This window comes from Rhinatrema bivittatum, chromosome 1 (assembly GCF_901001135.1).
Source record: "Rhinatrema bivittatum chromosome 1, aRhiBiv1.1, whole genome shotgun sequence".
Lineage (NCBI taxonomy): Eukaryota > Metazoa > Chordata > Amphibia > Gymnophiona > Rhinatrematidae > Rhinatrema > Rhinatrema bivittatum.
The window spans coordinates 809,126,515-809,152,746 of record NC_042615.1 but is presented as its reverse complement, the minus strand read 5'-3'; the positions used below and the strand labels follow the sequence as shown (position 1 = coordinate 809,152,746).

At 46.3% G+C, this 26,232-nt stretch overlaps 1 protein-coding gene across 4 annotated transcripts; it reads left to right on the top strand.

Moving 5' to 3' along the window:
• Window positions 1–980: 980 nt before the first annotated feature.
• On the top strand, window positions 981–26,135 carry MYORG (myogenesis regulating glycosidase (putative)). Of its 4 annotated transcripts, none has more exons than XM_029581288.1 (3): window positions 981–1,052; window positions 4,809–4,919; window positions 13,050–26,135. In XM_029581288.1, the coding sequence occupies exon 3, from the start codon at window positions 13,228–13,230 to the stop codon at window positions 15,262–15,264; it is 2,037 nt and encodes a 678-aa protein (XP_029437148.1). In that variant the 5' UTR covers window positions 981–1,052; window positions 4,809–4,919; window positions 13,050–13,227; the 3' UTR covers window positions 15,265–26,135. The 4 variants fall into 4 exon arrangements, with proteins under 4 accessions (XP_029437148.1, XP_029437155.1, XP_029437169.1 ...); XM_029581295.1 differs by having other exon boundaries at window positions 1,011–1,063; XM_029581309.1 differs by lacking the exons at window positions 981–1,052; window positions 4,809–4,919 and adding an exon at window positions 4,945–5,299.
• The last annotated feature ends 97 nt before the right edge of the window (window positions 26,136–26,232 follow it).

Sequence of the window (26,232 nt, the reverse complement as noted above, 5' to 3'; positions counted from 1 at the left end):
GAAGAGACTAAGAATAGTATGATGAGGAAAGAGAACAAAAAAAAAAAAGAAGAAGGCATTAGGGAAACCTCTGCACGTTTTCAACAATGCCACAACTGATTGTGAAGTTACAACTTTGAACAGAAAGAAACGGAATACTTAAAAATGGGGAGCGGTGTTCGGTTTTCTTCCTTACACCAAAATCTTCTAGAATTAAAAAGCCCAAAGGTAATTTTACAGCATGCATAACGTGCAGCACAGCATGTTTCTTGCTATAACCTTTGTGACTTTAGCATCTGTACCCACGTCAGCAGCCCAGCTACTATTTAAAAAAAACAAAACTGCTTCTCTCCTAGCCCCCCCCACTCCCCTCAGACAATCAGATAAATAAACCTGTTTCCCCTCCGATGCAAAACATTTCCTAAGGAAACTCCTTAAAGGTTTTCAGCCAGAATGTGCAGCCCTTGCTGACCCAAAAGTGAGATAAGAAAACGTTAAGCCACGCTGCCACTTTAGAGGACTTTTAAAATTATATGTATAAGATGATGTAATTATGAACGTAAGATATCGGCAGGGACAGTAGCTGGTGTCTGAAGCCTTGACCACTTAAGCGCCACTGCTCATCAGTTTTCAAACTCGGGCTAATGCGAGCCCCTTTCTGTGACAGCAGAAGCCAATATGTACCCAGACCATACAGGAGACGGAGAAAAATCATCATCTGTAAAGAAGGCCCCCGGGGGGGGGGGGGGGGGCCGGAAATAAACACATCTGCAAATCTTCCCCACTCCGCAGTAACAGCTGGAGAGACGGTATCGGTCTTGAGACCCTTTAGGGGAGGGTCTCCCCCTCATTCCTCCCCCAAATCAGGGTTAGGGGGGGGGAGGGGGAAAGAACTACAACTCCCAGAGGTCCCAGCGCCCCACTTCCCGACCCAGTCATTTGCCTGAGGGACATAGGCGGCAGCCAATCGAAGCTCGCGTTGAACTGAACAGGGGGTGAAGGGGCGGTGCCTGGGTTTCCTGTACTAGTTACAGTGTTGCAATGATTTGCAAGTTGCCACTTTTGCTGGCGGGGTGAGTGATCGGTGCGTGTGTGTGCTTTATTTTTTTTTTTTGTCTCCTTCGGGCCATCGCTCCGGGGCCGGTGGGGGACTCTGATCTCCCCCTCCCCGGGCTGTGTTGCACGGGCAGCCGCTGTTAGGGGAGACGAGGGGGTGGCGTTATTTTAGGGTGCTGTGCTGATGGGATATGTCTGGTAGGGGGGAAAAGGAATAAACAAGGGCTGGGCACAGGCAGCCCCCCCCCCCCCCCGTGACAGCTGGAATAATGCCCGGGAGGGAGCGCGATCGCTGCGAGGGGCGAGCTGAACTCGCGTGTCCCGGGGGGGCTGCGTTGCGTGCCAGGAGTTCGTGGACTTCGCCGCCGCACGAAAATAAAACCTTCAGTGTCCTTCTTGTTGTTTTTTTGTGTTTTTTGTTTGTTTTTTTTCTTAAGAGGGAGAAGGAGAATCGTCTTCTCCCCTTTCCAAGCTGCACTTTTTTTTTTTTTTAATACATTTTATTTTATTTTTTTTTTGGGTTGTTTAAATATCAAACCCTCCTGCAGCCTGGTAACGTCGATTGCTTTTGCAAAACAAGCGCGGCGGGTTGACAGCGATCGCACGTCTGCAGCTGCTGCAGCTGCTGTTACCCTTCCCGAGCTGGGCTGGGAGGAGGTTTCGCAGGGAGCAGGGAGCAAACGCCGAACCGAAGCGCTGGCACGGGACTGAGCTGGAGTTTCCCGGGGGGGCGGGGAATAAAAGTGCTGTATGCCGAGGGGGCGCTAATAAAAGTTGTTTACAGGGAGATCGCGCTCCAGGGTGAGGGAGCTTTTAATTTCCTGACGTGTAATTTTCCCGGGGCCCGCGCTGACGGCAAACTCTTCTTGACTTGCTGCCTGAGTTCACGCCTGCAGCAGTTGTCATTTTCTAAATTATAATAATTTCTTGTGTTTTTAAAGGAGGGGGGAGGGGAGGGGGACTCTCTGATCGGTATCTTAAAAGGAATTTGGCCTCCTGGCTCGGTAATGTTTGTGCCTGCTCTGCAAGTCGGTGGTTGCCGCAGGCGCCCCCTCCTCTCCCCCCCCCAGTACTGAGAAATAACAGAGCGGGGGTCGGGGGAGAGAGGTGGGGGCAACTTGAAAAAAAACAAAACAAAAAAAGCAGAGAAGTTAGGGAGAAGACTGCGCGTGTTTGCCTGTTGCATCCGCTGGAATAAAATGACTGCGTAAAAGGAGCACCCTTTACACTTTCAGCTCGATACAGTAACATTCATTTGAAGATTTCTCGTCTGTAACAAGCTCGCTGCGCACAATTCGGACGCGTAAGGCAAACCAGCGATACATCTCCAGTTTCGCGCGTCCGTAGCGCTTCTTAAAACAGACACGTAACCCTTCCCCACCCGGCATGTAAATGAACGAATTAGCTGTATAATGAAGGAATTAGCTATTCCCCTCCGATACCGTAACGCGCGCTCAGGTTATCTCATTAGTAACGCACTGTTTTGCCGCGGCCGTAACGTGTTAGTTTACCGCCTCCCCCTAGTAGGAGTTAGGACTGTGAGTCTAGTAACAAATCCATCGACACCGCTTAAGACACTCAAAAACAATAAAACACAATTAAAAAAAAAGCGATACAGAGATGATCGAGAAAATGTAATGATCTGGGACACATAAAACCTGTCAGAAAAAAAAATAAAAATTTTTAAATACCTGTCGGAGGGCCGCGTGGGTACAGGCGGCGGCGGCGGGAGCCGGGTGGTCGCGTGTTAAATCTAGGCCGGGTCGCACAGGCGCGCATTCATTCATCCAGGCGGAGGAGCCGGCGGCAAAAGCCGCCGGCTCCACCTGAATGAATGCGCGCCTGTGCGACCCCTGCGATTCGGCGCTCAAGGCAGTCACAGCATTCATTCACTGCCGGTGAGCTGTTCCATTCCCCTTATCATTTTGGTCGCCTTTCTCTGTACCTCCTCTATCACAACTATATCTTTTTTGAGATGCGGCGACCAGAATTATACACAGTATTCAAGGTGCGGTCTCACCATAGAGCGATACAGAGGTATTATGACATTTTCTGTTTTATTCACCATTCCCTTTCTAATAATTCCTAACATTCTGTTTGCTTTTTTGACTGCCGCAGCACACTGCACTGACGATTTCAATGTGTTATCCACTATGACACCTAGATCTCTTTCTTGGGTGGTAGCTCCTAATATGGAACCTAACATTGTGTAACTATAGCATGGGCTATTTTTCCCTATATGCATCACCTTGCACTTATCCACATTAAATTTCATCTGCCATTTGAATGCCCAATTTTCCAGTCTCAGAAGGTCTTCCTGCAATTTGTCACAATCTGCTTGTGATTTAACTACTCTGAACAATTTTGTATCATCTGCAAATTTGATTACCTCACTTGTATTTCTTTCCAGATCATTTATAAATATATTGAAAAGTAAGGGTCCCAATACAGATCCCTAAGGCACTCCACTGCCCACTCCCTTCCACTGAGAAAATTGCCCATTTAATCCTACTCTCTGTTTCCTGTCTTTTAACCAGTTTGTAATCCACGCAAGGACATCGTCTACCCCATTCCTTTTTATTTTTCCTAGAAGCCTTTCATGAGGAACTTTGTCAAACACCTTCTGAAAATCCAAGTACACTACATCTACCGGTTCACCTTTATCCACATGTTTATTAACTCCTTCAAAAAAGTGAAGCAGATTTGTGAGGCAAGACTTGCCCTGGGTAAAGCCATGCTGATTTTGTTCCATTAAACCATGTCTTTCTATATGTTCTGTGATTTTGATGTTTAGAACACTTTCCACTATTTTTCCTGTCACTGAAGTCAGGCTAACCGGTCTGTAGTTTCCCGGATCGCCCCTGGAGCCCTTTTTAAATATTGGGGTTACATTTGCTATCCTCCAGTCGTCAGGTACAATGGATGATTTTAATGATAAGTTACAAATTTTTACTTATAGGTCTGAAACTTCATTTTTTAGTTCCATCAGAACTCTGGGGTGTATACCATCCGGTCCAGGTGATTTACTACTCTTCAATTTGTCAATCAGGTCTACCACATCTTCTAGGTTCACCGTGATTTGATTCAGTTCATCTGAATTATTACCCATGAAAACCTTCTCCGGAACGGGTATCTCCCCAACATCCTCTTCAGTAAACACCGAAGCAAAGAAATTGTTTAATCTTTCCACAATGCCCTTGTCTTCTGTAAGTGCCCCTTAAGCCCCTCGAATGTGGTGGGATGCTTCTCTGAAGAAGAGCCTTTTATAATTGGACTTGATGGTAGAGAGGTTTTTTTGGGAGGGGGAGGGGGCTGGGGTGCACTGGGATGAGGAGGCACGAGCTTCAGACACCGGGGAGAGTCAGGATGGCGAGGACAAGCTGGAAAGTGGGGGAGCGGAGAGGCGAGAGGCTTGGGCTGAGCTCACGGTGCTGTAAGGAGGGGCAGAGGCGTGCAGGGGCTTGGAAAGAAGAAACTTGAAAAGTAAGGTCAGAGGTTCCTGTTAGAAATCGAAGGTTTCGTCAGCAGTCTGGGCACTGATACAAAGCAGGAGGCAGATAGAAAAGACACTATTCAGATATTAAGAGGACCGGGAAAATCGTGTTTTTCTCAGTCTGTTGGAGCTCTGGTTTTCTGGGGCGTTCCTTACCACCATTCACCTCTCTTTATTTCACTCATTGTGGCCTTCGTCGGAGCAGTTATGTTATTAGGGTCTCGGCACTCAGTCGTCCATGTCCCAAACTAAATAAATGCTGTTTTTTTTTCTTTTTCAGCACGGCCAGACAGCAGTTGGACAATTTCATCTCAAGCAGAGAGAAAATCTGTTTCCTGATCAGTTGAAAAACTATAAAATATTCCAAAGGCTTACAGGAAATGTGAAATTTGTAAGTGATTTATGGGGCAAGGCAGTCACAGCGCCTACAGCCCTCAAAATGTCAGTTTGCATGAGTTGTGGGTTCAGCTTTCTCCTCGCCTCTTAGGCTTTCTTTCTGCTTTCTTTAAAGATTTTTTATATTTTTTTAAAACAATTTATGCCTAATGTTCTTCATAAGCAAAAGGTGGACACCTTTGAAGACGGCCCCACCCCTTGTTTTTAAACCTCCCCTTTCGGCAGAGCCGCCCTTCAGCCCTTCGGACTGAATTTGTGGTTTCAGTGCAGTCCCGGCCCCCGGCAGACTTCCAAAGAGGTTAGAGGAGCAAATTGCAGAGAGTGTCAGTGGCTTGTTTCCTCTCAGGGCCTGCTTACGGTTCTTCGGAAATAGAGGTATGTCTTGATTGCGAAAGTACCAAAGGGTAAGCTCCCATTTTTTGTGTCCATAGTGAAAACGCTTCTGAGGCCCCCTGCGCCATGTAGCATGGCCCGGAGAGTGTGATCCCTGCTGGGCTGTGTCCCGCATGCTCTAGACGGGGGCCTTTCGGTCTTAGCAGTAGTGTTGACTGCGGGAAGAGCAGTGGCTCTGCTGAGGTTGGACGCTCCCGAACTCATGGCAGGGCGAGTGGTTGGTGAGCTTCCTGAGCAGCTTACTCGGGCTCCAGGGAGGAAAATGAAGATCAGCTTTAGAGCACCTTCATCCCTGAAGGGGACTGAACTCCGCATCGTCCCCACTTTGGTGACAGTGGAGCCGTGAGTGTGAATAGAATCTCTTCCATAGCGTAACATCGGGACCCAAAGGATCCTGTGAGGGGGAGCGGGGACATTTGTAGAAAATGAGTCAGAAGATCATTTCCGAGGGGAAGTGGCATGCTTTAAGGTCTTGGAGCTGTCTAAAGCTGGCATAAGATCATCAGTGATTTGTCTGTTGAATGGTGAATCTGGGATCCCAAAAGTGCTCCCAGGTAAAGTTACATTAGAAGAAAGTCATTAATGGAACGGTATAGGAATACTTGCCACATCTGGAAGAAGAAGAGAACAACTGGCTTAACAGTCCTTAAGTTTGTGCATTTGAGGTTGGGCTGGAGGTAAATAATTTGAATCCTGTCTGGGATGTGTAAAACTGACAACCTGATTTGAGCTGAGAATTGTTCCACTCATTGCTCCAGTGAAAAGGAACTTGTAAATGTCTTCCTGTGCAAATAAAGCAGACCTGTTTTGGAATCACGGGCTTTTAGAGTTGCATGGATTTAATCCTGAGGTTTAGCGCAGGAGAAACCTGTTTTTACAGAAAGGATTGGTCACCCTTACTTTGATTGTGAGTTTCCCTGCAGGTCCACTACGCCATCTGATCCACCACCTTGGAAAAGAACCCTCAGCCTAATCAGGATCACCCCCTGCCCCCAATGCAAGGGTTAGACTTGGCCTGTTTGGCTTTCGGAGATCAAGCATGAAGATGCTTGCTTAAGAAATAAATCTGTATTATTAAACGAGAGCACAATGGTACATGGACACGGATTGCAAAGATCAAATGTCACCAATTGTAAACAACATCTAGCAGAGACTTATGTATCGCAAATTGATCATGCAACGGTGGTGTAATACGGCGTGCGATGGAACGCGACAACATGAAAGATAACACTGATCTTAGTAGTCGTAGGTGTAGAAGGAAAAAGAGAACCACGTGGAAATTGCAACCTCGAACAACAGATGTGTATTGGACAGCAATATCCACAGGTAAACTAAAACCTCATGTGTTTCAGCTAGCAGTCCAGCCTGTCTCAAGAGCTTGCAGATCACCTGCAGAGGTTCTCTGAGGTTTATTATTTATTTATTTCATCAGATTTGTCGCTCATCTCCTCAGAGTGTGCCCGAGGTGAGATACAGTCAGCGCATTCCATCACAAAGCACATAATATTAAAATCCAAAAAACGATAAAACACAACGCTCCATCTGGTATTGTTCTATCCTGATTCTCTTCCTATTTGACAGGCCATAAGCAACAGCTGATCTGTAGCTCAGACATCTTCTCTTGGTTCTCCCTCTTGTCTGGTGTACCCCAAGGCTCAGCGCTCTCGGTGGCATTTTTCAACATCTACCTGACCCCCTTATGCTGCCTGTGAACCTTGGGGTACACTGCAAATTGCATGCAGACGACATACAGTTCTTTATTCCATTGAAATCATCGTGGGCCCTCACTGAGCAATTCATCTCTCTCTGTCTCTTCACAGCCCGTAATTGGCTTCACCAAAACAAACTCTTTTGAACATCAATAAAAGCAAACAAATTCTTTCCCGTTTCCCACCTTCCAGTCTCCCCGATACATTTTCTTTCGATGGACATTTCATTCCAGTTGCAATACAGTATGCAACTTAGGAGTTCTTATTGACCCTTCACCGTCCATCGATTCTCACAAAAAGACTGTAACCAAATCCTCTTTCTACAAGCTTCAGTTCCCATGCCTTCTCAAGCCACCACTGGACCCCTCAAATTTCAGAACAGTCCTTCAATCATTCTTGTTTTCAGGTATGGATTACTGTAGTTCTCTTCATAATGGTCTCCCAGAATATGTTCTACGTCCACTACAAATAATTCCGAATTCTGTAGCTCGGCTACTTACCAACACTCCCATCCATGAACACATTACCTCTATATTGTTCTCTTTACACTGGCTTCCAATCACCTCCTAGACAATACAAGCACGCCACCATCATTCATAGTTTGCTCAATGATATCACCTCTCCTTGGATTACTGCCCCACGAAAGCTTTGCACACCTACAAGGACTCTTTGGTCATCAAATAAAGGCCTCCTTAACATTCCATCTTAAAAATGGGCACACCTTAACAAAACACATGAACGCACCTTCTCAATTGCCAGCCCTTCCCTGTGGAACTCCGTGCCTGCCAAGTTGCACGCAATGAAAGAGCCAAAACTATTTGAAAAGGCATTTAGGAGCTACCTATCCCAGCCTGCCTTTCCTGATCTCATTTGAGCATTCTAAGAGCTGCCGTTTTCATCATTCTGCTTAACGTCCTGATAATATGAATTCTGTATATGTTCTGATATTGCGAATGTTTTTACTAAGTACCCTGCCCTGAACCATGCAAGGGCGGGTAACAAATACTGAAAATAAATAAATAAAAGAATCATAGAATAAGACATCAAACCTGTAAAGCCAGCCGGAGATGCCCGAATCTAACACAGAATACCAATACAAGAAATTAGCAAGCCAGTTACAATAAATCATAAAATCCCATTGTCAGCCAGAATACATCTAAAATACATCTTCACCAACAGGGGTTAAAGGGGAATGGGATTCTGTAGTTACACAATGTTAGGTTCCATATTAGGAACTACCACCCAGGAAAAAGATCTAGGCATCATAGTGGATAATACTTTAAAATCGTTGGCTCAGTGTGCTGCGGCAGTCAAAAAAGCAAACAGATTGTTAGGAATTATTAGGAAGGGAATAGTTAATAAAACAGAAAATGTCATAATGCCTCTATTTCGCTCGATGGTGAGACTGCACCTTGAATACTGTGTACAATTCTGGTCGCCGCATCTCAAAACATATATAGTTGTGATGGAGAAGGTACAGAGAAGGGCAACCAAAATGATAAAGGGGATGGAACAGCTCCCCTATGAGGAAAGACTAAAGAGGTTAGGGCTGTTCAGCTTGGAGAAGAGACGGCTGAGGGGGGATATGATAGAGGTCTTTAAGATCATGAGAGGTCTTGAACGAGTAGATGTGAATCGGTTATTTACACTTTCGAATAATAGAAGGACTAGGGGGCATTCCATGAAGTTAGCAAGTAACACATTTAAGACTAATCGGAGAAAAATTTTTTTTCACTCAACGCACAATAAAGCTCTGGAATTTGTTGCCAGAGGATGTGGTTAGTGCAGTTAGTGTAGCTTTGGATAAGTTCTTGGAGGAGAAGTCCATTAACTGCTATTAATCAAGTTTACTTAGGGAATAGCCACTGCTTTTAATTGCATCAGTAGCATGGGATCTTCTTAGTGTTTGGGTAATTGCCAGGATCTTGTGGCCTGGTTTGACCTCTGTTGGAAACAGGATGCTGGGCTTGATGGACCCTTGGTCTGACCCAGCATGGCAATTTCTTATGTTCTTATGTTCTTACTGGGCAGACTGGATGGATCATTTGGTCCTCTTCTGCCGTCATTTCTATGTTTCTCTGTTTAGAATTGTAAAGCTCCTCTCTCACCTACACTAGCAAGCACCTCTAGATCAAACCTGCCTTAAAGCTGCTGGCAAGCGCCTGTTCAAATAGCCCGTGCTACTCTGCTCCAATATCCGCATCTGGTTCTGACCTGCAGAGCTGCTGCAGAAGGCCTGAATAGCCAATTCTTCAGGCTCCGCCTAAACCCCATTAAAGTAGGCGAGAGGCCAATCTCCCTGTGTCCGCTCTTCCACAGCCTCAGGGCAGCGGTATGAAAAAGCCCCAGGTTTAGCTTTCCAATGGACATGCATACGTGCAGTTCTCTTATTTATAAAATATAGATGTCTACGGCCTGTGTGAAGTATTCCCTTATACTCTGTTGTGCTAATGTATATTTTTTTTACAGTTCAATAAAAACATATAGATATGTTTGTTGCAGTCCCTTCTCTTGACTGTCCCTATGGCTTGGCTGTAGTGAGAGAGAGAGTGGTAGATACAGGCAGCATCCTCCCAGTGGTGGCGGTGGAGTCAGACATAGTAGAATTCAAGGAAGCCTGAGATAAGCACAGAAGATCCTTTGCTGAGGAGAAATGAAAACAAAAACTGAAGATCAACTCGGATCTGCAGTATTGCAACAGGAAGGGAAAATGGGCAGACTTGGATGGGTCTGGTGTTCGTTTTCTTTCCTCGTATTTCTGTTTCTTTAGTGTTGCAAGGCAGGTGGCCTGTGTTTGGGGCTTGGGGTTGGCAGGTCCAGGCACCTCAGGGAGATGATGGTGATGTGCTTGGGCCCTGCTGGGAGGGAACGCCTTGCAGCTGTAAGGCAGCCCTGATGCCTGGCGCTGGCTGTGTTTGTACAGCTGAGTGTATTTTTAAGGCGACCTCGGCGAGCTGCTGAGACGAAATGGGAAACACCAAGAAGAGTACAGCTTAATCATTGGTTTTGCATGTTCTTACTGTCAACTAAATTATTTCGAAATGTTTTCTTGGTAGTACCGTGGCTTTGCGTTGTCTTGGCAGAGTTGACTGTTGTTGCACACATGTGCACAGCCAAATGCTTAATGCAACTTGAGCTAGCTCAGCCAAGACATGATATCTTATAGTAAACGGCCTCAGATGTTTTTTTTCCCTCCCTCTCTGCTCTCCCACATTCATGCCTGTGTAAAGGCTGAGCAGTGACCTCCTAGAGAAGGAACTGATGTCTGTGAAGCAAGCTGTACTGCCTGCTACAAGGCCAGCTACTCACATTTGACCGAATCCTTCTGTGCAAGAGGCTGTGACGGCCACTTCAGCAGCACGCTCAATAACAGCAAGGGCCAAGGGTTGAAAAAGCGGTTGTACGAGTTTATGGAAGATTGATTAATCACAGGCTATTTAACGTAGCAATCAGGGATGTCGCACCAGGGTCAGTATTTACCTAGATCATAACTACTGGAATACAACTGCAAACGGACAACACTGCACATGCCCAGTTTCTGATACTCATCCTCCAAACTCTGCCAAAGACAGGATAACTGAGCTTGGATGGACCTTTGATCTGACCCAGTTTGGTTCCGGCCAGAGCCATGAATGCAACCCAGGTCTCGGTAGTGGGCCAAAGCAGAGCACTGAGCGCAGAGCCACTGGACTGCAGCCTAAAAATGAACTTCTGCAGCTTTCAAGTAATCCATTGGACAGCAGAGTCTGCTGATAGTCTGGGGCTTTATTCTCTTACCTGCTTTAGACAAGCCATGTGTTCAACACTGAAGCTGCTTTATCATCTTATCAAGGTAAATATGTAACTGCTTTGTTCCTTTTGCCAGTGCACCAGGAGACTGTAAGCTCATCCAGGTGTTCCAGCTGTGCCTGGGGCCCTGCACATGCCCTCCCCCCCACACCCAGTACTATTCTGTCTTTCAGCAAACCTGCAACATCTGTTAGGAAACATAGGTGAGCTCTCAGTCACAGTGCTCACCAGCTAATAGCCTGGTTCTTGCTTCTGTTGATGCCCCCTTTTGTCTTATTCTTAGTTCTCTTTTGTTTTAGGCATTAGTATATTTTTAAATTTTCAAATGTTCCTTGTATCGCTCCCATGCGACAGTTCCGTTGTACTGTAAACCGGTGTGATCTGTATATCATACAGGAATGTCGGTATATAAGAATTTAAAATAAATACATAAATAAATAGTACATTTAATTTCTTAGTTTTAGAACTTATTTGAAAAAAAAAAAAAAGATGACCACGCGTTATGATGACCTTATTCCCGCTTCTTTATCATACTTTTACCCGAGGAAAAATATTTATATTTTACATCGATGCCTGGAAATTAGACTCATCGTCCCCCACACAAAAAAGAAGAGGGGGGATCATAATCTTTTTTTTTTTTTCTGTTTTGATATTGTGCTGTCTAAAACACCTGGTGCTTTGCTAGTGAGCGGCTGCTGGTTTTACAGCAGCGTCGAGAATGGCCAGACCTTTTCTAATAGGGAACTATTTTTTTATCTGAGCGTGCCAGAGCTTTTACTGCTCAATAAAAGTTGGCTGCTGCACCTACCCATAAGCTTTTGATTTAGAATCAAGCTAAAATAAGAGGCCTGAATTATGTCAAATTCCTGAACTGCATACATGGTGCTTCCCCACCCGGCTTCTGCTGCCAAAAAGACATTCATGTCAGCGCCAGGGAGGATTTAGTACATCTGAGGTTCCCAAACCTATCCTGGGGAAACCCAGCCAGGCAGATTGTGCATGTGACAGATTTGCATGTACTACCTCCATACGTGCAAATTGTACCTTATTATGCATATTCATTGTGGATATCCTGAAAACCTGACTAGCTGGGGCTTCCTCCAGGACACGTTTGGAAACCACTGCAGTACAAGATTGTTTGCACTCCTTCACATTCTGCAGAATTGATGCCATGATATCTTAATTGTTCATATATTGCAATTGTGCATGAAATCTCCTATAAAGGAAGTGATTTTAGGGGCATTTTGTAAGCTAAAATTATAAATGCCCCTTGAAGAGTCTGTTACCCTCAAGACAGTTTCGTGCTGCTTTATAGACATTGATGTTTGGTCAGATAGATTTTTCAATAGCCTATAAATCAGTGGTTCTCAAACCTGTCCTGGGGGACCACCCCCCAGCCAGTCAGGTTTTCAGGATATCCACAATGAATATGCTTGAGAAAATTTGCATGTTGTAGAGGCATATCCTGAAAACCTGACTGGCTACGGGGTCCCCAGGACAGGGTTGGGAACCACTGGGCTATACATTTGGTCCAACATGCAGCAGCTCGCAAGATTACAGGGACTTCAATAAGGGAGCAAATATCTCCTGCTCTGATATTTCATCACTGGCTGCCAGTGAAGCTACGGTCGCAGTTCAAAATTTTAGTGCAGATGCATAAGTTGTTATATTCAGATGCTCCATGCTTATTAGCAAGCAGGCTAGTCACATACATTCCAAAAAGAACATAATGCTCACAAGATAAGCAATGTTTAGTTATACCATCTTTGTGTGCCCTTAGATTACAAACTACCAGGATCCATGCTTTTTCCTTGTGGAACAACCTCCCTAAAGGCTTAAAGGAGGAAAACGTTTTTAAAGTTTTAGAAAAAAAATTGAAGGCATGCTTTTTTTTTTACATAAGCTTTTATATTAATGTTTTGCTTTTATTGTTTTTTTATTTTGGGGGTATAACATGCTTTGTATATTATCAGGATTGTGTATGTACCTATTGTAATCCGCATTGAACGTCTTTAATGGAATTGCAGAATTTAAGAAATAATAAATAGATAAATTTATTTATATTTATTTATTTCTTTTGTATACCAACATTCGATCGAGATATCACATCGGTTTCCAGATAACAGGTTAAATAGGGCGAGAACTGCCCTATTTTACATTGTAACATTGTAAATAAATGCTAATGAATTTAAAGTATAGATGCTTTCTGAAATTGCTTTTTCCCCCTCTTTCAGAAATATGAAGACGTGGATAAGAAACAACAACTGCCCCTTGAAAGACATTCTCCTTTCCTTCAGAGCTTGCAGAGTTAACTGAAATGTGCCAAGAATAATGCTCCTGAATTAAGTTGTCAGCTATAAGCTGTTTTGTCATTGATCTAGAAAGAGAGAAGACTCTGGAAAGATTGCCACAATGTACACCTTTCTGCCAGAGAACATTACTCCAGTCAAGCAGAAGCCACCCAAAGAGCTGAAGCCCTTGATTGGAGCAGTCCTTTTGGGGATTCTCTTGTTAATCTTTGCTGTGGTAGCATGGTGTTACTATTCAGCATCGCTCCGGAAGGCAGAGTACCTAAAGACTGAACTGCTGGACTTGAGGAAGGATGGATTCATCATCAAGAACCAGCAAGGGAAAATAGTCTTTAGGATGGCCTTCCAGTCAGGTAACCTTGACCTAGAGTCTTGTTCCAAAGCTGGGGGGAATTTAACCTGCACTAGATCATACAAAGGGAGACTGAATTTTTTCATTCATACTGTCAAACCAAAAGATACTGTGATGTGCTACAGAGTTCGCTGGGAAGAGTTTGTGGAGGACTTGGTGGTTAGACAGACCATGTTTTGGGATGAGGCGCATTGGTACGGAGGAGCTGAAATGGCTATACAGCACTGGCCAATCAAACTCTCAGGATACCAGGAGCCTAAGCCGTTTGTGACGAGCGATGTCTACTCATTCCGGGACAGCTTTGGAGGCATCATGGAAAGATATTGGCTATCATCAAATGCAGCAGCCATCAAAATTAATGATTCTGTTCCTTTTCACCTTGGGTGGAACAGCACTGAGAAGTCTCTTTTCTTTGAAGCGAGGTACAAGGACTCCTCATACAAACCTCCCCTGGGACAGCCACCTTTCCCAGAATTGAGCTACCGGGTCTGTGTAGGGTCAGATGTGACTTCCATCCACAAATACATGGTGCGACGGTACTTTAACAAACCTTCAAAGATACCCTCAGAAAGTGCCTTCAGATACCCAATTTGGTCAACCTGGGCGCTGTACAAAACGGATATTGACCAGGAAAAGCTCTTACGTTTCACAGAAAAGATTAAAAAATACAAGTTCAATTGCAGTCATATTGAAATAGATGACATGTACTCAAAAGCCTATGGCGATTTTGATTTCGACCCTGCGAAGTTTCCTAACGCAACAGAAATGTTTAAGAAATTGAAAGAAGATGGATTTAAAGTTACGCTGTGGATACATCCCTTCATAAATTATAATTCGAGGAATTTCGGAGTGGGAATAGAAAGGCAGCTCTTCATCAAGGAGCCAACTGGTAAACTCCCTGCTATGGTACAGTGGTGGAATGGCATTGGTGCTATATTGGATTTTACAAACCCAGCAGCACGAGAATGGTTTCAGAACAACTTGAAAGGGCTCCGGTCCAAGTACAGTATCTCGTCTTTCAAATTTGATGCTGGGGAGACCAGCTATATCCCCAAACAGTTTAGCACGTTCAGGCCCTTGTCTGATCCAAGCATTTTTAGCCGACGGTACACTGAAATGGCCATCCCTTTCTATGAGCGTGCTGAAGTGAGAGTTGGCTATCAGTCCCAAAACATATCTTGTTTCTTCCGTATAATTGATCGTGACTCTGTCTGGGGGTACGAACTTGGGCTTAAGTCGCTGATTCCTACGGTTCTCACAATAAGCATGCTGGGTTACCCTTTTATACTGCCAGACATGGTTGGTGGAAACACCTATCCAAATGAGACTGCTGGAGCTGAAGAGAAACCAGACCGTGAGCTGTACATTCGCTGGCTTGAACTGTCGGCTTTTATGCCCTCTATGCAGTTCTCCATTCCCCCTTGGCTTTACAGCAAGGAGGTAATTGAAATTGCACAGAAATTCACGGAGCTTCATGAATCCTTGGTTGCCCCTCTCCTGTTGGAGTTGGCAGGGGAAGTCACGGACACAGGAGATCCAATCATAAGACCAATTTGGTGGATTTCTCCAAGCGATGAGACCGCTCACAAAATCGACTCTCAGTTCCTGATTGGGGACACCCTCATGGTGGCCCCTGTCCTGGAAATGGGCAAACAGGAAAGAGATGTGTATCTCCCAATAGGCAAATGGCGTAGTTACAAAGGGGAATTATTCCAAAAGACACCAATCCTGCTGACAGACTATCCTGTTGACTTAGACGAAGTTGCTTACTTCATCTGGGTATCATAAGACTCAACTGCAATACTGCTTCAGTTCTGTCACAATGCCTTATCCGGGAAATCAAAAAAGGAATACCTCTTCCAGTTTGAAGTGGCTGGATATTGTTGGAGGATGGGATCTCTTTGTGTGGGGAGGGGGACGGTTATTGCTGTTGGTCTGTTTTGGGAATAGACTGGATTTATATTTAAGTATCCTATGTTTCATCTTGGAATGATTTCAGCTCACTAATTTAGGGCATAGCGTATGGTGTTTATAAATAAGAAAATATACTGCCAAAAATGGCACCAGCTCTTGGCAGAGGGTGTAGAGGCATAACCTCATCCCATTTGTCCACATGAAACTAAGAAGCAACTTTTTTTGTTTCTTTTGGCTAATGATTTGTTGTGCCTTGCTGAGCGAGACTACACCTTCGGCAGCCTTTATTTGAAGCAGCGTCGGCTGCTTGCTCTACAGCTGTTGGGCCAAGCCTGACCTCTGCGTGTCAGACTGGTCTTCTGTACCCGACTTGTGTGGCTTATCGGGGAGACACTGCTGGAGCCATGGAAGCACCCTCTGAGCACCCCGAAAGGGGGTGAGGACACTGCTGAAGAAGAAAAAGAGGTTTGCTTGCAAACGCTCACTGAAAAATTAACTTTCATGATAAAAAGTATTAGTTTCCCTTTTACCAAGATCTATATTCAAGCTATCTGAGTAATGCGGGGTACATTTTCAAAGGCTTAGGGACCTTTTACATGGGTGGAAATAAAATTAACCAATCTAAGTCAGTCATGTCCAGGTTAAGTGGATTTCTTTTTTTTTTTTTATTTATCAATTTTTAAACAATATACACAAAGAATAACTTTGAAACATTTTCATGAGATACAAGTTTTAAAAATAACAAGAAAAATCATTTAAACATATAATATGACTTTAGACATATTCCTTCTCATATTTTATATCTCAATAAATCTATATAAGCAACTTTGGGGGGGAGGCGTATTTACTATAATTGAGAAGAATTCTAAGTCAACAAGCAAAGAAACATTTGACATAGTTCCTGCACAGATTAACTTTCTTTTATTCTACAATGGGAGGAGGTTGGCTTTTACTAACCAGGAATTCTCTCAGGTGATCTGGGTTAAAGAAAACATATACATTATTAGAAATTTTTACCACACATCTACATGGATAGCGAAGATGGAAACTCGCTCCTAGTTCCAACACCTCCGCTCTCATAGTTAAGAAAACTTTTCTCAGCAACTGAGTCGGCCGAGATAAATCAGGAAATAAACGGATCAGTTGACCTAAATACAATTCTTTCATATTCTTAAAATAAGCTCTCATTATAAGACTGAAGTCCTGTTCCGAATATAATCATGTAAACAAAACAGCTCTCTCTATTACTTCCACTTCTGAATTTTCCAAATACTGGGTAAGGTTAGAAAGATCAGGCCTATTCTTTTCTCTTAAAGAAACATTACCAGTTCTTTGAGTTAAAAAACTGATTTTCTTTACTGGAGGTATTTGCTCAGGTGGAATCTTTAAGGCCTCTTGGAGATATTTTTTAAAAGTCACAAAAGGTATTTCACCCAACATCTTGGGGAAATTTAAGAGTCTGATGTTTAAATGTCTAAGAAAGTTTTCCACAGCTTCTAAACGCCTTGAGGAAACCAGGGAGTCTCGCACTAGGTTTGTAGATGTGTCCTGTAATTTTTCCACTTCCTGCTTTAGTGCCTCAGTTGCTTGCGCCTGTTCTTGTTTTGCACGAAAGCTGTCCCCAGACACCAAATCCGATTTTCTCCCCAGATTCACTATTTGAGAAGTTTGTCCCTTTATTAGTTTAGACATACCTGCCGTCATTCCCCAAAGGGAGTCCATGGAAACAACCTCAGGTTTAATCAAATCCTCTGCCTCCAAGTCGTTCAATCCAAACTCTCCTGCTGGGCCACGTTCCTTTCCATCCATAGAAGTTACACCTCCAGCTGCTCCTCCTTCTAGGGGATCCAGCGCTCTCAGCAGGGAGGAGGTAGGGAGTTCTCCCGAAACTCCGCCGGTTCTTCCCGCGGGCACAGGCATTCCGATGGGATTCTCACCATCTATCGGTGTCGGTGCAGAAGTGGCAGGGTTCGGCGAGGAAGCAATTGGAGGTTGCTTAGAATCCGGCGGGCTTAAGGTGATTTCCCCGGGCCATATCGTGGCCTCTCTCCGCAGTCCGCCAATGGGGCTCACCGCCAGTTGTATCTGTGGGACGGCTGTGTACTGGCTGATTAAACGCTGCTCCGCCGCTTGACCAGAGTCCGCCGGGAAAACCCTGATCTTGCCCTTGCGTTTATGCGGCATAATTAATTCCAAAGACCAAATTATGGTCTAGATATAAATATAAAGAAAAATAGCAAGACGGGAGCTGCGACAGCACAACCGTCTACATTGCCATCTTGGAAACGCCCCAAGTGGATTTCTAACCTTCAGACAGTTTGGTTATACTTTTGGATGCATAGAAAAGATGTGTTCCAGGGTAGAAGCGTGCTTGGAAGCTACACGTGTACATTTCAGTTTTAAACATGTACAGTCAAATGCATGCTGCTAAATTGTTCAACACCGTGTTAAGTGTATACACGTACAGCTCTTATCTGCATAACAAGCCGATATTCAAGCTCGGTGTACATGGATAGTCTGTGTCTGGACCACAAATGTAAAGTGATGAACACAGGGAAGTATAATCCTAACTACAGGTGCGCGATGCTGCATTCCGTATTGGGCATCACTACCTGGAAAAGGATTGTGGAGTCACTGTGGACAATATGTTGAGGAGAGGGGCTGGGGGTTGATAGAGGATTGGTTGGGGGGAGCCTGTATCTGTGTTTGAGAGCGGCAGGAATGAGGAGATAGGATAGAGATTTATAAAATCATGAATGGGATGGAGCAGGTAATTTATTGTTCCAGATATTTCTAGGACTAGGGGACACTCCATGAAACTAATAAGTAGCAAATTTAAAGTAAATCGGAGAAAATATATATATTTGTTTCCACTCAGCGCACAATCAAGCCATGGAATTTGTTTCTGAAAGATGTAGTCAAGGAATCTTAGCATCCCTAGGTTTTCCTTGAAGAAGTCCATAAACTGTTATTAACCAGATGGACTTGCGAAAGCCCAGTGCTTATCTCCGAGAATCAGCAACAAGGAATTGATTTCCTCTTTAGGACCTGCCAGATGCGAGAGAGCTGGGTAGGCCCCTGTTGGTGACAGGATGCTGGGCCCAACCCAATATGGCACATCTTGTGTTCTTTTGAAAATGGGTGGAATTTGTGCGGGCTGAACAGTGCGTGTGTGCATTGCAAGTTAGGCACCCCATTGAAAACGTACTCTTAGTTGTGTGCGTGCATGTGTGTATTCACACACACACACACATTTATATGTAGAGAGAGAGAGAGAGAGAGATACAACATACACACACACACACAAAGAATACAGTGTTGGATACCTGTAATAAGCTTTGTAAATACTAGATTAAAAAACACTATGTTACACTGTGACTGCTGTTGCTCACCTTTTTCTTAACTACACTGACTCCTCTGGGTTGACTCTCGTCCTCCACCAGCTATCGCCGACCTACACGTCTTGGTTCCCAGGTCCCCCTGGATGGTGTGGACGCTGCCGACTGCCATCTTGCCCTCGGAGCCCCTTAGGCGGGCGTGCTATTGGGCCAGTCTTATGCACATCATGGCGGGAACCTTGGGGGCATCCCCTCGGATGATGTCATTCCTCAAGGACTCTTAAGCTGGCTGGCCCTGCCTATCTATGACTTGGCAATGAGTTCCCTCATTGCTGAATCTGCTTCACTCGCTACAGACTCTTGTTCCAACTGCTGCTTCCGTGGCATGAGACGTTCTGGGTACCTGGTCCTCGGGGGCCCTTCCTGTCTCTGGCTAACCGCCCCTCAGATGGCCTTCCACCTAGGACTTCTGCCTGCTCCGTTCCCCGGGACCTTCTCTGGAACCTTCACTCTGCTACAGTGAGTACCCTGCTCTGTGGACTATTGCCGTACCATTGCTACAGAGGAACCTTCATCGGTGTACCCCGCTCCGCAGACCCTTACCAAACCATCGCTACTGAGGACCCTCACCAGTGTACCCCGCTCTGTGGACCATTGCTGTATCTTCATCTACAGAAGACTACTCCATGGGTGTACCCCCACTTCACAGATCCTGGGGGCTTCCCAGCGCCTGTGTGTCTTCTCCCACACTCCCCACTCCGCAGGCAGTGGTACTCTACTTCTCTAATAAAGATTCAAGGACTCTCTAGCTAGAACTAGCGTCAGCTCCCTGCACTGACGTTCCGTGACTCCACCACCAAGGGTCACCTTCTCTAGCTTCCTCTGCCTCTCATCTTTGCTCTGTCTCCAGCACTTGTTGCTCTACACATTGCACAGCTGAGACTTCGCCTCCCGACGGTGAGGCTCACGGGGCTCCTCCCCATGGGCGGTACCATCTTTCACCTCGGCCCAGGGCCCACATACACACAAATCCTAACAAATTACCAAGTACATGGACCCGGCACAGGTCTCGGCACTCCAGGCCATCCCTGGCCTGGCCCAGTGAATTACAGAACAAAGGATTCTGGAGTCTTTGGCTAATGCCATCAACCAACTGAACACTTGGCTGGACTCCGCCTTGACACCTGCCAAGCCTAGTCCTGCTTCATATGCGTCACCATTCCAGCCTACAGTGCCTCTGCTGGCACCTCCTCATTTCGCAGGTGACCTCTTATTATGTAGGGGCTTCTTGAACCAGTGCAACATGCACTTTACCTTACAACCTGCATATTTTCCTGATGTAGTTTCCAAGACAACATACATCCTATCCCTCCTGGATGGAAAAACGTTGGCCTGGGCATCACCCCTTTGGGAACGTATAGATCAGATCCTTCAGGACCTTCCGGGTTTCCTTGCTCTATTTCGGTCCATATTCAATGACCCAGGTCGAAAGGCCATCTCCGGATCTATGCTCCTGCATCTGCAACAAGGTTCCAGACCTCTGACTGATTATGTCATCGAGTTTAGGACTCACTCCTCTGAATTACACTGGGACCTGGGCTGCCTGCATGCCATATTCCTCGAAGGTCTGAGCCCACTTATCAAGGATGAACTAGCAGCACGAGAACTCCCTGAGGCATTGGATTCTCTTATTGACCTCACCGGTCGCACTGACCGCCGTCTTCGTGAGCGGTCGCACGAGACCAAAGGATCCAAGAGGACGACTTCAGGAGCCCCGCGCAGCTGTCCAATGTCATCCGCTCAGCCCGCTATTACACAAGGCATCGAGGAGGAAGAAATGATGCAAATGGGCCACAGTCATCTATCCTCAAAGAAGAAGCGTAGACGTCAAAGATCTGGTCTCTGCATGTATTGTGGTCAACCGGGACATGCGGTACCCTCCTGTCCACTCTGTCCGGGAAACTCCCAGGCCTAAGTTCTGCTGGAGGACTTCTCCTAGGCCTGACTTCACCCTCTCCTCCATTAACTCTACCTGTCTCCATTTACTCGGACGCTCAGGAATTTCACATCCTGGCATTGGTGGACTCCGGAGCCGGTGGAAATTTTATCTTAAGGCAACTTGTGGAACATCTTTGGATTCCCACTGTCCATACGCCAATGCCATTATTGCTCTCCTCCATTCATGGTGAGCCACTACCAGGCGAAGGTACTTTCTCCACGGTGCTCATTCGACTCCGTACTGGATCTCTATACTCAGAGACCATTTCCTTCCTAGTTCTGGACAAAGCTATACAACCTGTGGTCCTGGGATTACCTTGGTTAAAACTACACACTCCACAATTTGATTGGAGCACTCTACAATTGTCCCAATGGGGCAACTCCTGCCATAAGAGATGTTTAGAGGTCGTGTCCCCGATACCTTGCCTGGTTACCGCAACGTCCCTTCCGGGATTCCCACCACAGTACTTCTCTTTCAGGGATGTGTTTTCCAAAAAGGCTGCAGACACTCTACCTCCTCACTAATCATTTGATTGTGCTATAAACTTATTGCCTAACACAGCCTCCCCGCGGAAGGGTCCACCCACTTTTGCTAACAGAGATTAAGGCCATGTCTGAATATATACAAGAAAATTTGGCAAAGGGCTTCATTCGGCCTTCCAAATCTCCTGCTGGAGCAGGGTTCTTTCTTGTAGGGAAGAAGGATGGCTCCCTCTGGCCGTGCATAGATAACCGCGGCTTAAACAAGATTATCCAGAAGGACTGTTACCCCTTGCCGTTAATCTCTGAATTCTTCGACAGGCTCCAGGGGGCCAAGATATTTACCAAATTGGACCTCAGAGGAGCTTACAATTTAGTCAGGATCCGTCACGGCAACGAATGGAAAACCATATTTAACACCCGTGACAGCCATTTTGAATACCTAGTAATGCCGTTTGGCCTCTGCAACGCTCCAGCGGTGTTTCAGAATATGATGAACGAAATCTTCAGAGACATGCTCTACAGTTGCGTTGTGGTCTATGTGGATGATATCCTGGTCTTTTCGCAAGATCTCCAGAGCCACCACCAGGATGTTGCCAATGTCTTGCAACGCCTAAGGGACAACCAGTTGTATGCCAAGCTGGAGAAATGTGCATTCGACCAGGAATCTGTCCTGTTTCTAGGCTATGTGGTATCAAGTCAGGGCTTCCAAATGGATCCACAAAAGATCAAGAGCATACATGACTGGCCTCAACCAATGGGCCTTAAGGCGCTTCGAAGATTTCTGGGGTTTACGAACTATTACAGGTAGTTCATCCATCATTATTCTACACTGACCGCCACAATCACAGCCATGACTCGTAAGGGAGCTAACCCCTCTCAGTGGCTACCCGAGGCCTTGACCGCTTTTCAGGAACTCAAGGAAGGAGAGAGGGTGTCTACAAGAATCACGCTTGCGTAATCCCCTGACGACCCTTCATCGTCGAAGTAGACGCTTCTTATGTTGGTGTTGGCGCATCATATCTTGCTCCTTCTTCTCCTGACGCTTCTCCCCAGCTGAGCGTAATTATGGAATCGGGGACAAGGAATTGCTGGCAATTAAACTGGCCTTTGAGGAGTGGTGCCCCTGGCTCAAGGGGGCACAGCACCAGATCACAGTATACACTGACCACAAGAACCTCGAATACCTGCACCATGCACAGTGCCTCAATCACAGACAGGCCCGCTGGTCTCTCTTTTTTACTCGGTTCAATTTCCTACTACGATACCGGCCAGCTAATAAGAACGCTCGAGCCGACACCCTCTCTCCTTCGTTCACCACAGAAGATATTCCGGATGTTCCTCGACACATCATTCACCCAATTAAAGTTCTCCTTTCTACCACGCTCACAGTACCCTCTGAAAAAACGGTGGTCCCCCAACCACTTTGAAGAAAAATCCTCCACTGGGCGCATGATTCCTTGCTGGCAGGACACCCTGGACAAGCTAGAACTCTTGTCACTCTCCAAAGATTCTATTGGTAGCCAACCATGAAGAAAGATGCTCAAGTGTATATGGAATCATGTCCCACTTGTCCACTTCAGAAGTCACCAGCGGGCCATCCTTGGGGTCTCTTACAACCCCTTCCGGCACCCAGTGAGCCGTGGACCCATATAGCCACATATTTCATTGTGGACCTCCCTCCTTCCAGTGGCAACAACACCATTTGGGTTACAATGGACCAATTTTCAAAGATGGCTCACTTTGTGGCGCTACCTGGTCTTCCCTCAGCCCCAGAATTAGCGAAGTTATTCATTCGCCACATCTTTCGCCTCCACGGACTCCCGAGACATATACTCTCAGATCGGGGTGTACAATTTACAGCCAGGTTTTGGAGGTCCCTGTGTAAAAAATTTGATAATGCTGTAGACCTCACATCGGCCTAACACCCACAGGCCAATGGTCAGTCAGAGAGGACGAACTGAACCCTGAAACAGTTTCTTCAGGCATATGTGAATTCTCGGCAGAATGACTGGTCCGACTTACTATCCTGGGCCGAGTTCGTTTTAAACTCACACCAGTCTGCATCTACCGGGTCATCACCCTTCCAAGTAGTATATGGATGCCAGCCTCTGCCTCCTCTTCCACTGCCTCTGTCTGTATCTTCTCCAGCGGCGCAGGCGACTGCACAGGGGTTACATCAGCTCTGGGACCACACCAAACAACTTCTACAGCAAGCCGCTCAGAAATCAAAGAAATTTTACGATACTCATCATCGGGCAGCTCCTCAGTTTAATCCTGGAGGCAAGGTGTGGCTCAGCACTTGCTTTATTCGCTTGAAACTACCTTCAGCCTGCTTCGCTCCCCGATACATTAGACCTTTTCCTGTACTTCACCGGCTGGGACCGGTCACTTATAGTCTCCGCCTGCCCACATCGCTCAAGATTCATAATGCCTTTCACATCTCACTGTTAAAACCTCTCATCTTGTCCGAGTTCTCCAAGAAACCACCCGAGCCCCAACCTCTGGTGTCTGAGGAGGACATAATATATCAGGTACAGGACATCTTGGTTATGAGGAAGCGCGGAAAGCGATGGGAATACCTGATCTCTTGGGAAGGATTTGGTTCTGAGGAAAACAGCTGGGAACCTGCAGTCAATATCCTTGACAAAGGCCTGATCCAGCAGTTCCATGCTTCTCACCCAAAGAAGCCCAAACCCCCAGGGAGGGGCCCTTTGAAGGGGGGTACTGTTACGCCCGTCGGTCGCAGATCGCTGCAACTGCTGTTGCTCACCTCTTGCTTGACTACACTGACTCCTCTGGGTCGACATGCAGCCTCCGCCAGCTATCGCCGACCTACACGCCTTGGTTCTTGGGCCCCCCTAGATGGCGTGGACGCTGCCGACCACCATCTTGCCCTTGGAGTCCCTTAGGTGCACTTGCGCGCTACCGGGCCAGTCTTACGCACATCATGGCGGGAACCTCGGGGGCATCCCCCTCAGATGACGTAATTCCTCAAGGACTCTTAAGCCTACCTATGACTTGGCAACGAGTTCCCTCATCGCTGAATCCGCTTCGCTCACTACAGACTCTTGTTCCAGCTGCTGCTTCCGTGGCGTGAGACATTCCGGGTACCCGCTCCTCGGGGACCCTTCCTGTCTCTGGCTATCCGCTCCTCAGAAGGCCTTCCGCCTAGGACTTCTGCCTGCTCCGTTCCCCAGGGCCTTCTCTGGAACCTTCACTCTACTATAGTGAGTACCCCGCTCTGCGGACCATTGCAGTACCATTGCTACAGAGGAACCCTCATTGGTGTACCCCATTCCGCAGACCCTTACCATACCATCGCTACTGAGGACCCTCACCGGTGTACCCTGCTCTGCGGACCATTGCCATATCTTAATCTAGAGAGGACTACTCCGTGGGTGTACCCCACTTCACAGACCCTGGGGGCTCCCCAGCGCCTGTGTGTCTTCTCCCACACTCCCCGCTCCGCAGGCAGTGGTACTCTACTTCTCTAATAAAGATTCAAGGACTCTCTAGCTAGAACTAGCATCAGCTCCCTGCGCTGACGTTCCGTGACTCCACCACCAGGGGTCACTCTCTCTAGCTTCCTCTGCCTCTCATCTCTGCTATCTCTCTTCAGCACTTGTTGCTCTACACATCGCACAGCTGAGACCTCGCCTTCCGATGGTGAGGCTCACGGGGCTCCTCCCCGTGGGCGGTACCATCTCTCACCTCGGCCCAGGGCCCACATACACACAATTCCTAACACACTATACATTCAATTTTGTGACCAGCTGTGCTGGAATGCTGCTTTAAGGCCTTTGTGCGCCTGTTTATCTTTAATTAAAAGGAAAAAAAAATCACAGTTCTGGAAGAAAGTACCGGAACAGGCTTGAATTTGCCAATAGGCACCTAGGGTAGCAGGCAGCAGGCTAGCTGAAGATTTTCTGCCTGGCAGCCTTTCTGATCCAGCCTTTCCCCTGTCAGGCAGCATGCAGGAAACAAAAGGGGAAGGGGTGAGACTGGAACAGTCAAAGCGAAACAAAGAAGAGCTGCTCTGCTCCTTGTTCCAGTCTCTTCTCTCAGTTGGTGAGTCTAGAGTAGTAAGAGCAAAGGTGGGTCATTTTTGGGAAGTTAGGAGGAGATGAATGGGGGAATCATGGGGATGAGGAAAAGGGCTAGGAGTTAAGAGAAGATTATTTTTGGGGGGGGGGGGGGGAGGCATGTGTCTGGTTTGAGAGAGGGTGGAACGAAAGAAGAGAGGGAGTGTATGTGAAAGAAAAGGAATTAGTGCCAGGCTGTGTGTGTGTTTATGCCAGACTGGGTGGGAGTTTAGAGAGGGGATGCAAGGGGGAGCAGGACTAGAACACAGTAGGGGCACCTCCTTCCTTTTTCACACCCTCCTCCCTACCCCACAACTACAACCCTCCCTTGATCTCAGATCCCAAAATGTTCCTTTCTTCCTACCTCTCATTGTTCCCCAGATCCTCGCTCTGCTGATCCCCATCCTACTCCTTCTTCTTCTCCTCCCTTTCCTCAATCCCTGAACCTCCATCCTTCTCATTCCTCTTCTCCCATCTCAAATTACCGAACTTCCCCTCCCTTAATGTTCCCCATCCTTCCCATCCCCTTACTCTCCTACACTAGCCCCAGTCCTCTCTCCCTCTCACACTCCCTTCTATCTTCATTCCTCTCACTTTCTCCTCAACCCATTCCTAGTCCTTCTTTCTCTCCCTAATCACCAGTCATCCCTCTCCTCTCCCCATGCCTGGCTCTCTCCTTCTGCTTCTCCTCTCCCCATCCCCAATATCGCCTCCCTGTACTGGTACTTGAGATGCCGTTTCCTCACCCAATACAAAGAAAATGAATTATACAGATACAAGCAAGGTTGGAAAAGTACTTTATTTTTTGATGTCAAAAAAATAAACAAAAATGTTTGTAAATGTGCTTCAGAATTTTCTAATTCCTGCTACAGAATCTGAGGGGTTGTACCTCAGATCTTTTACTCCCTGTTGTCCATCCTTCGGAGGGGGAGGGGGGAGGC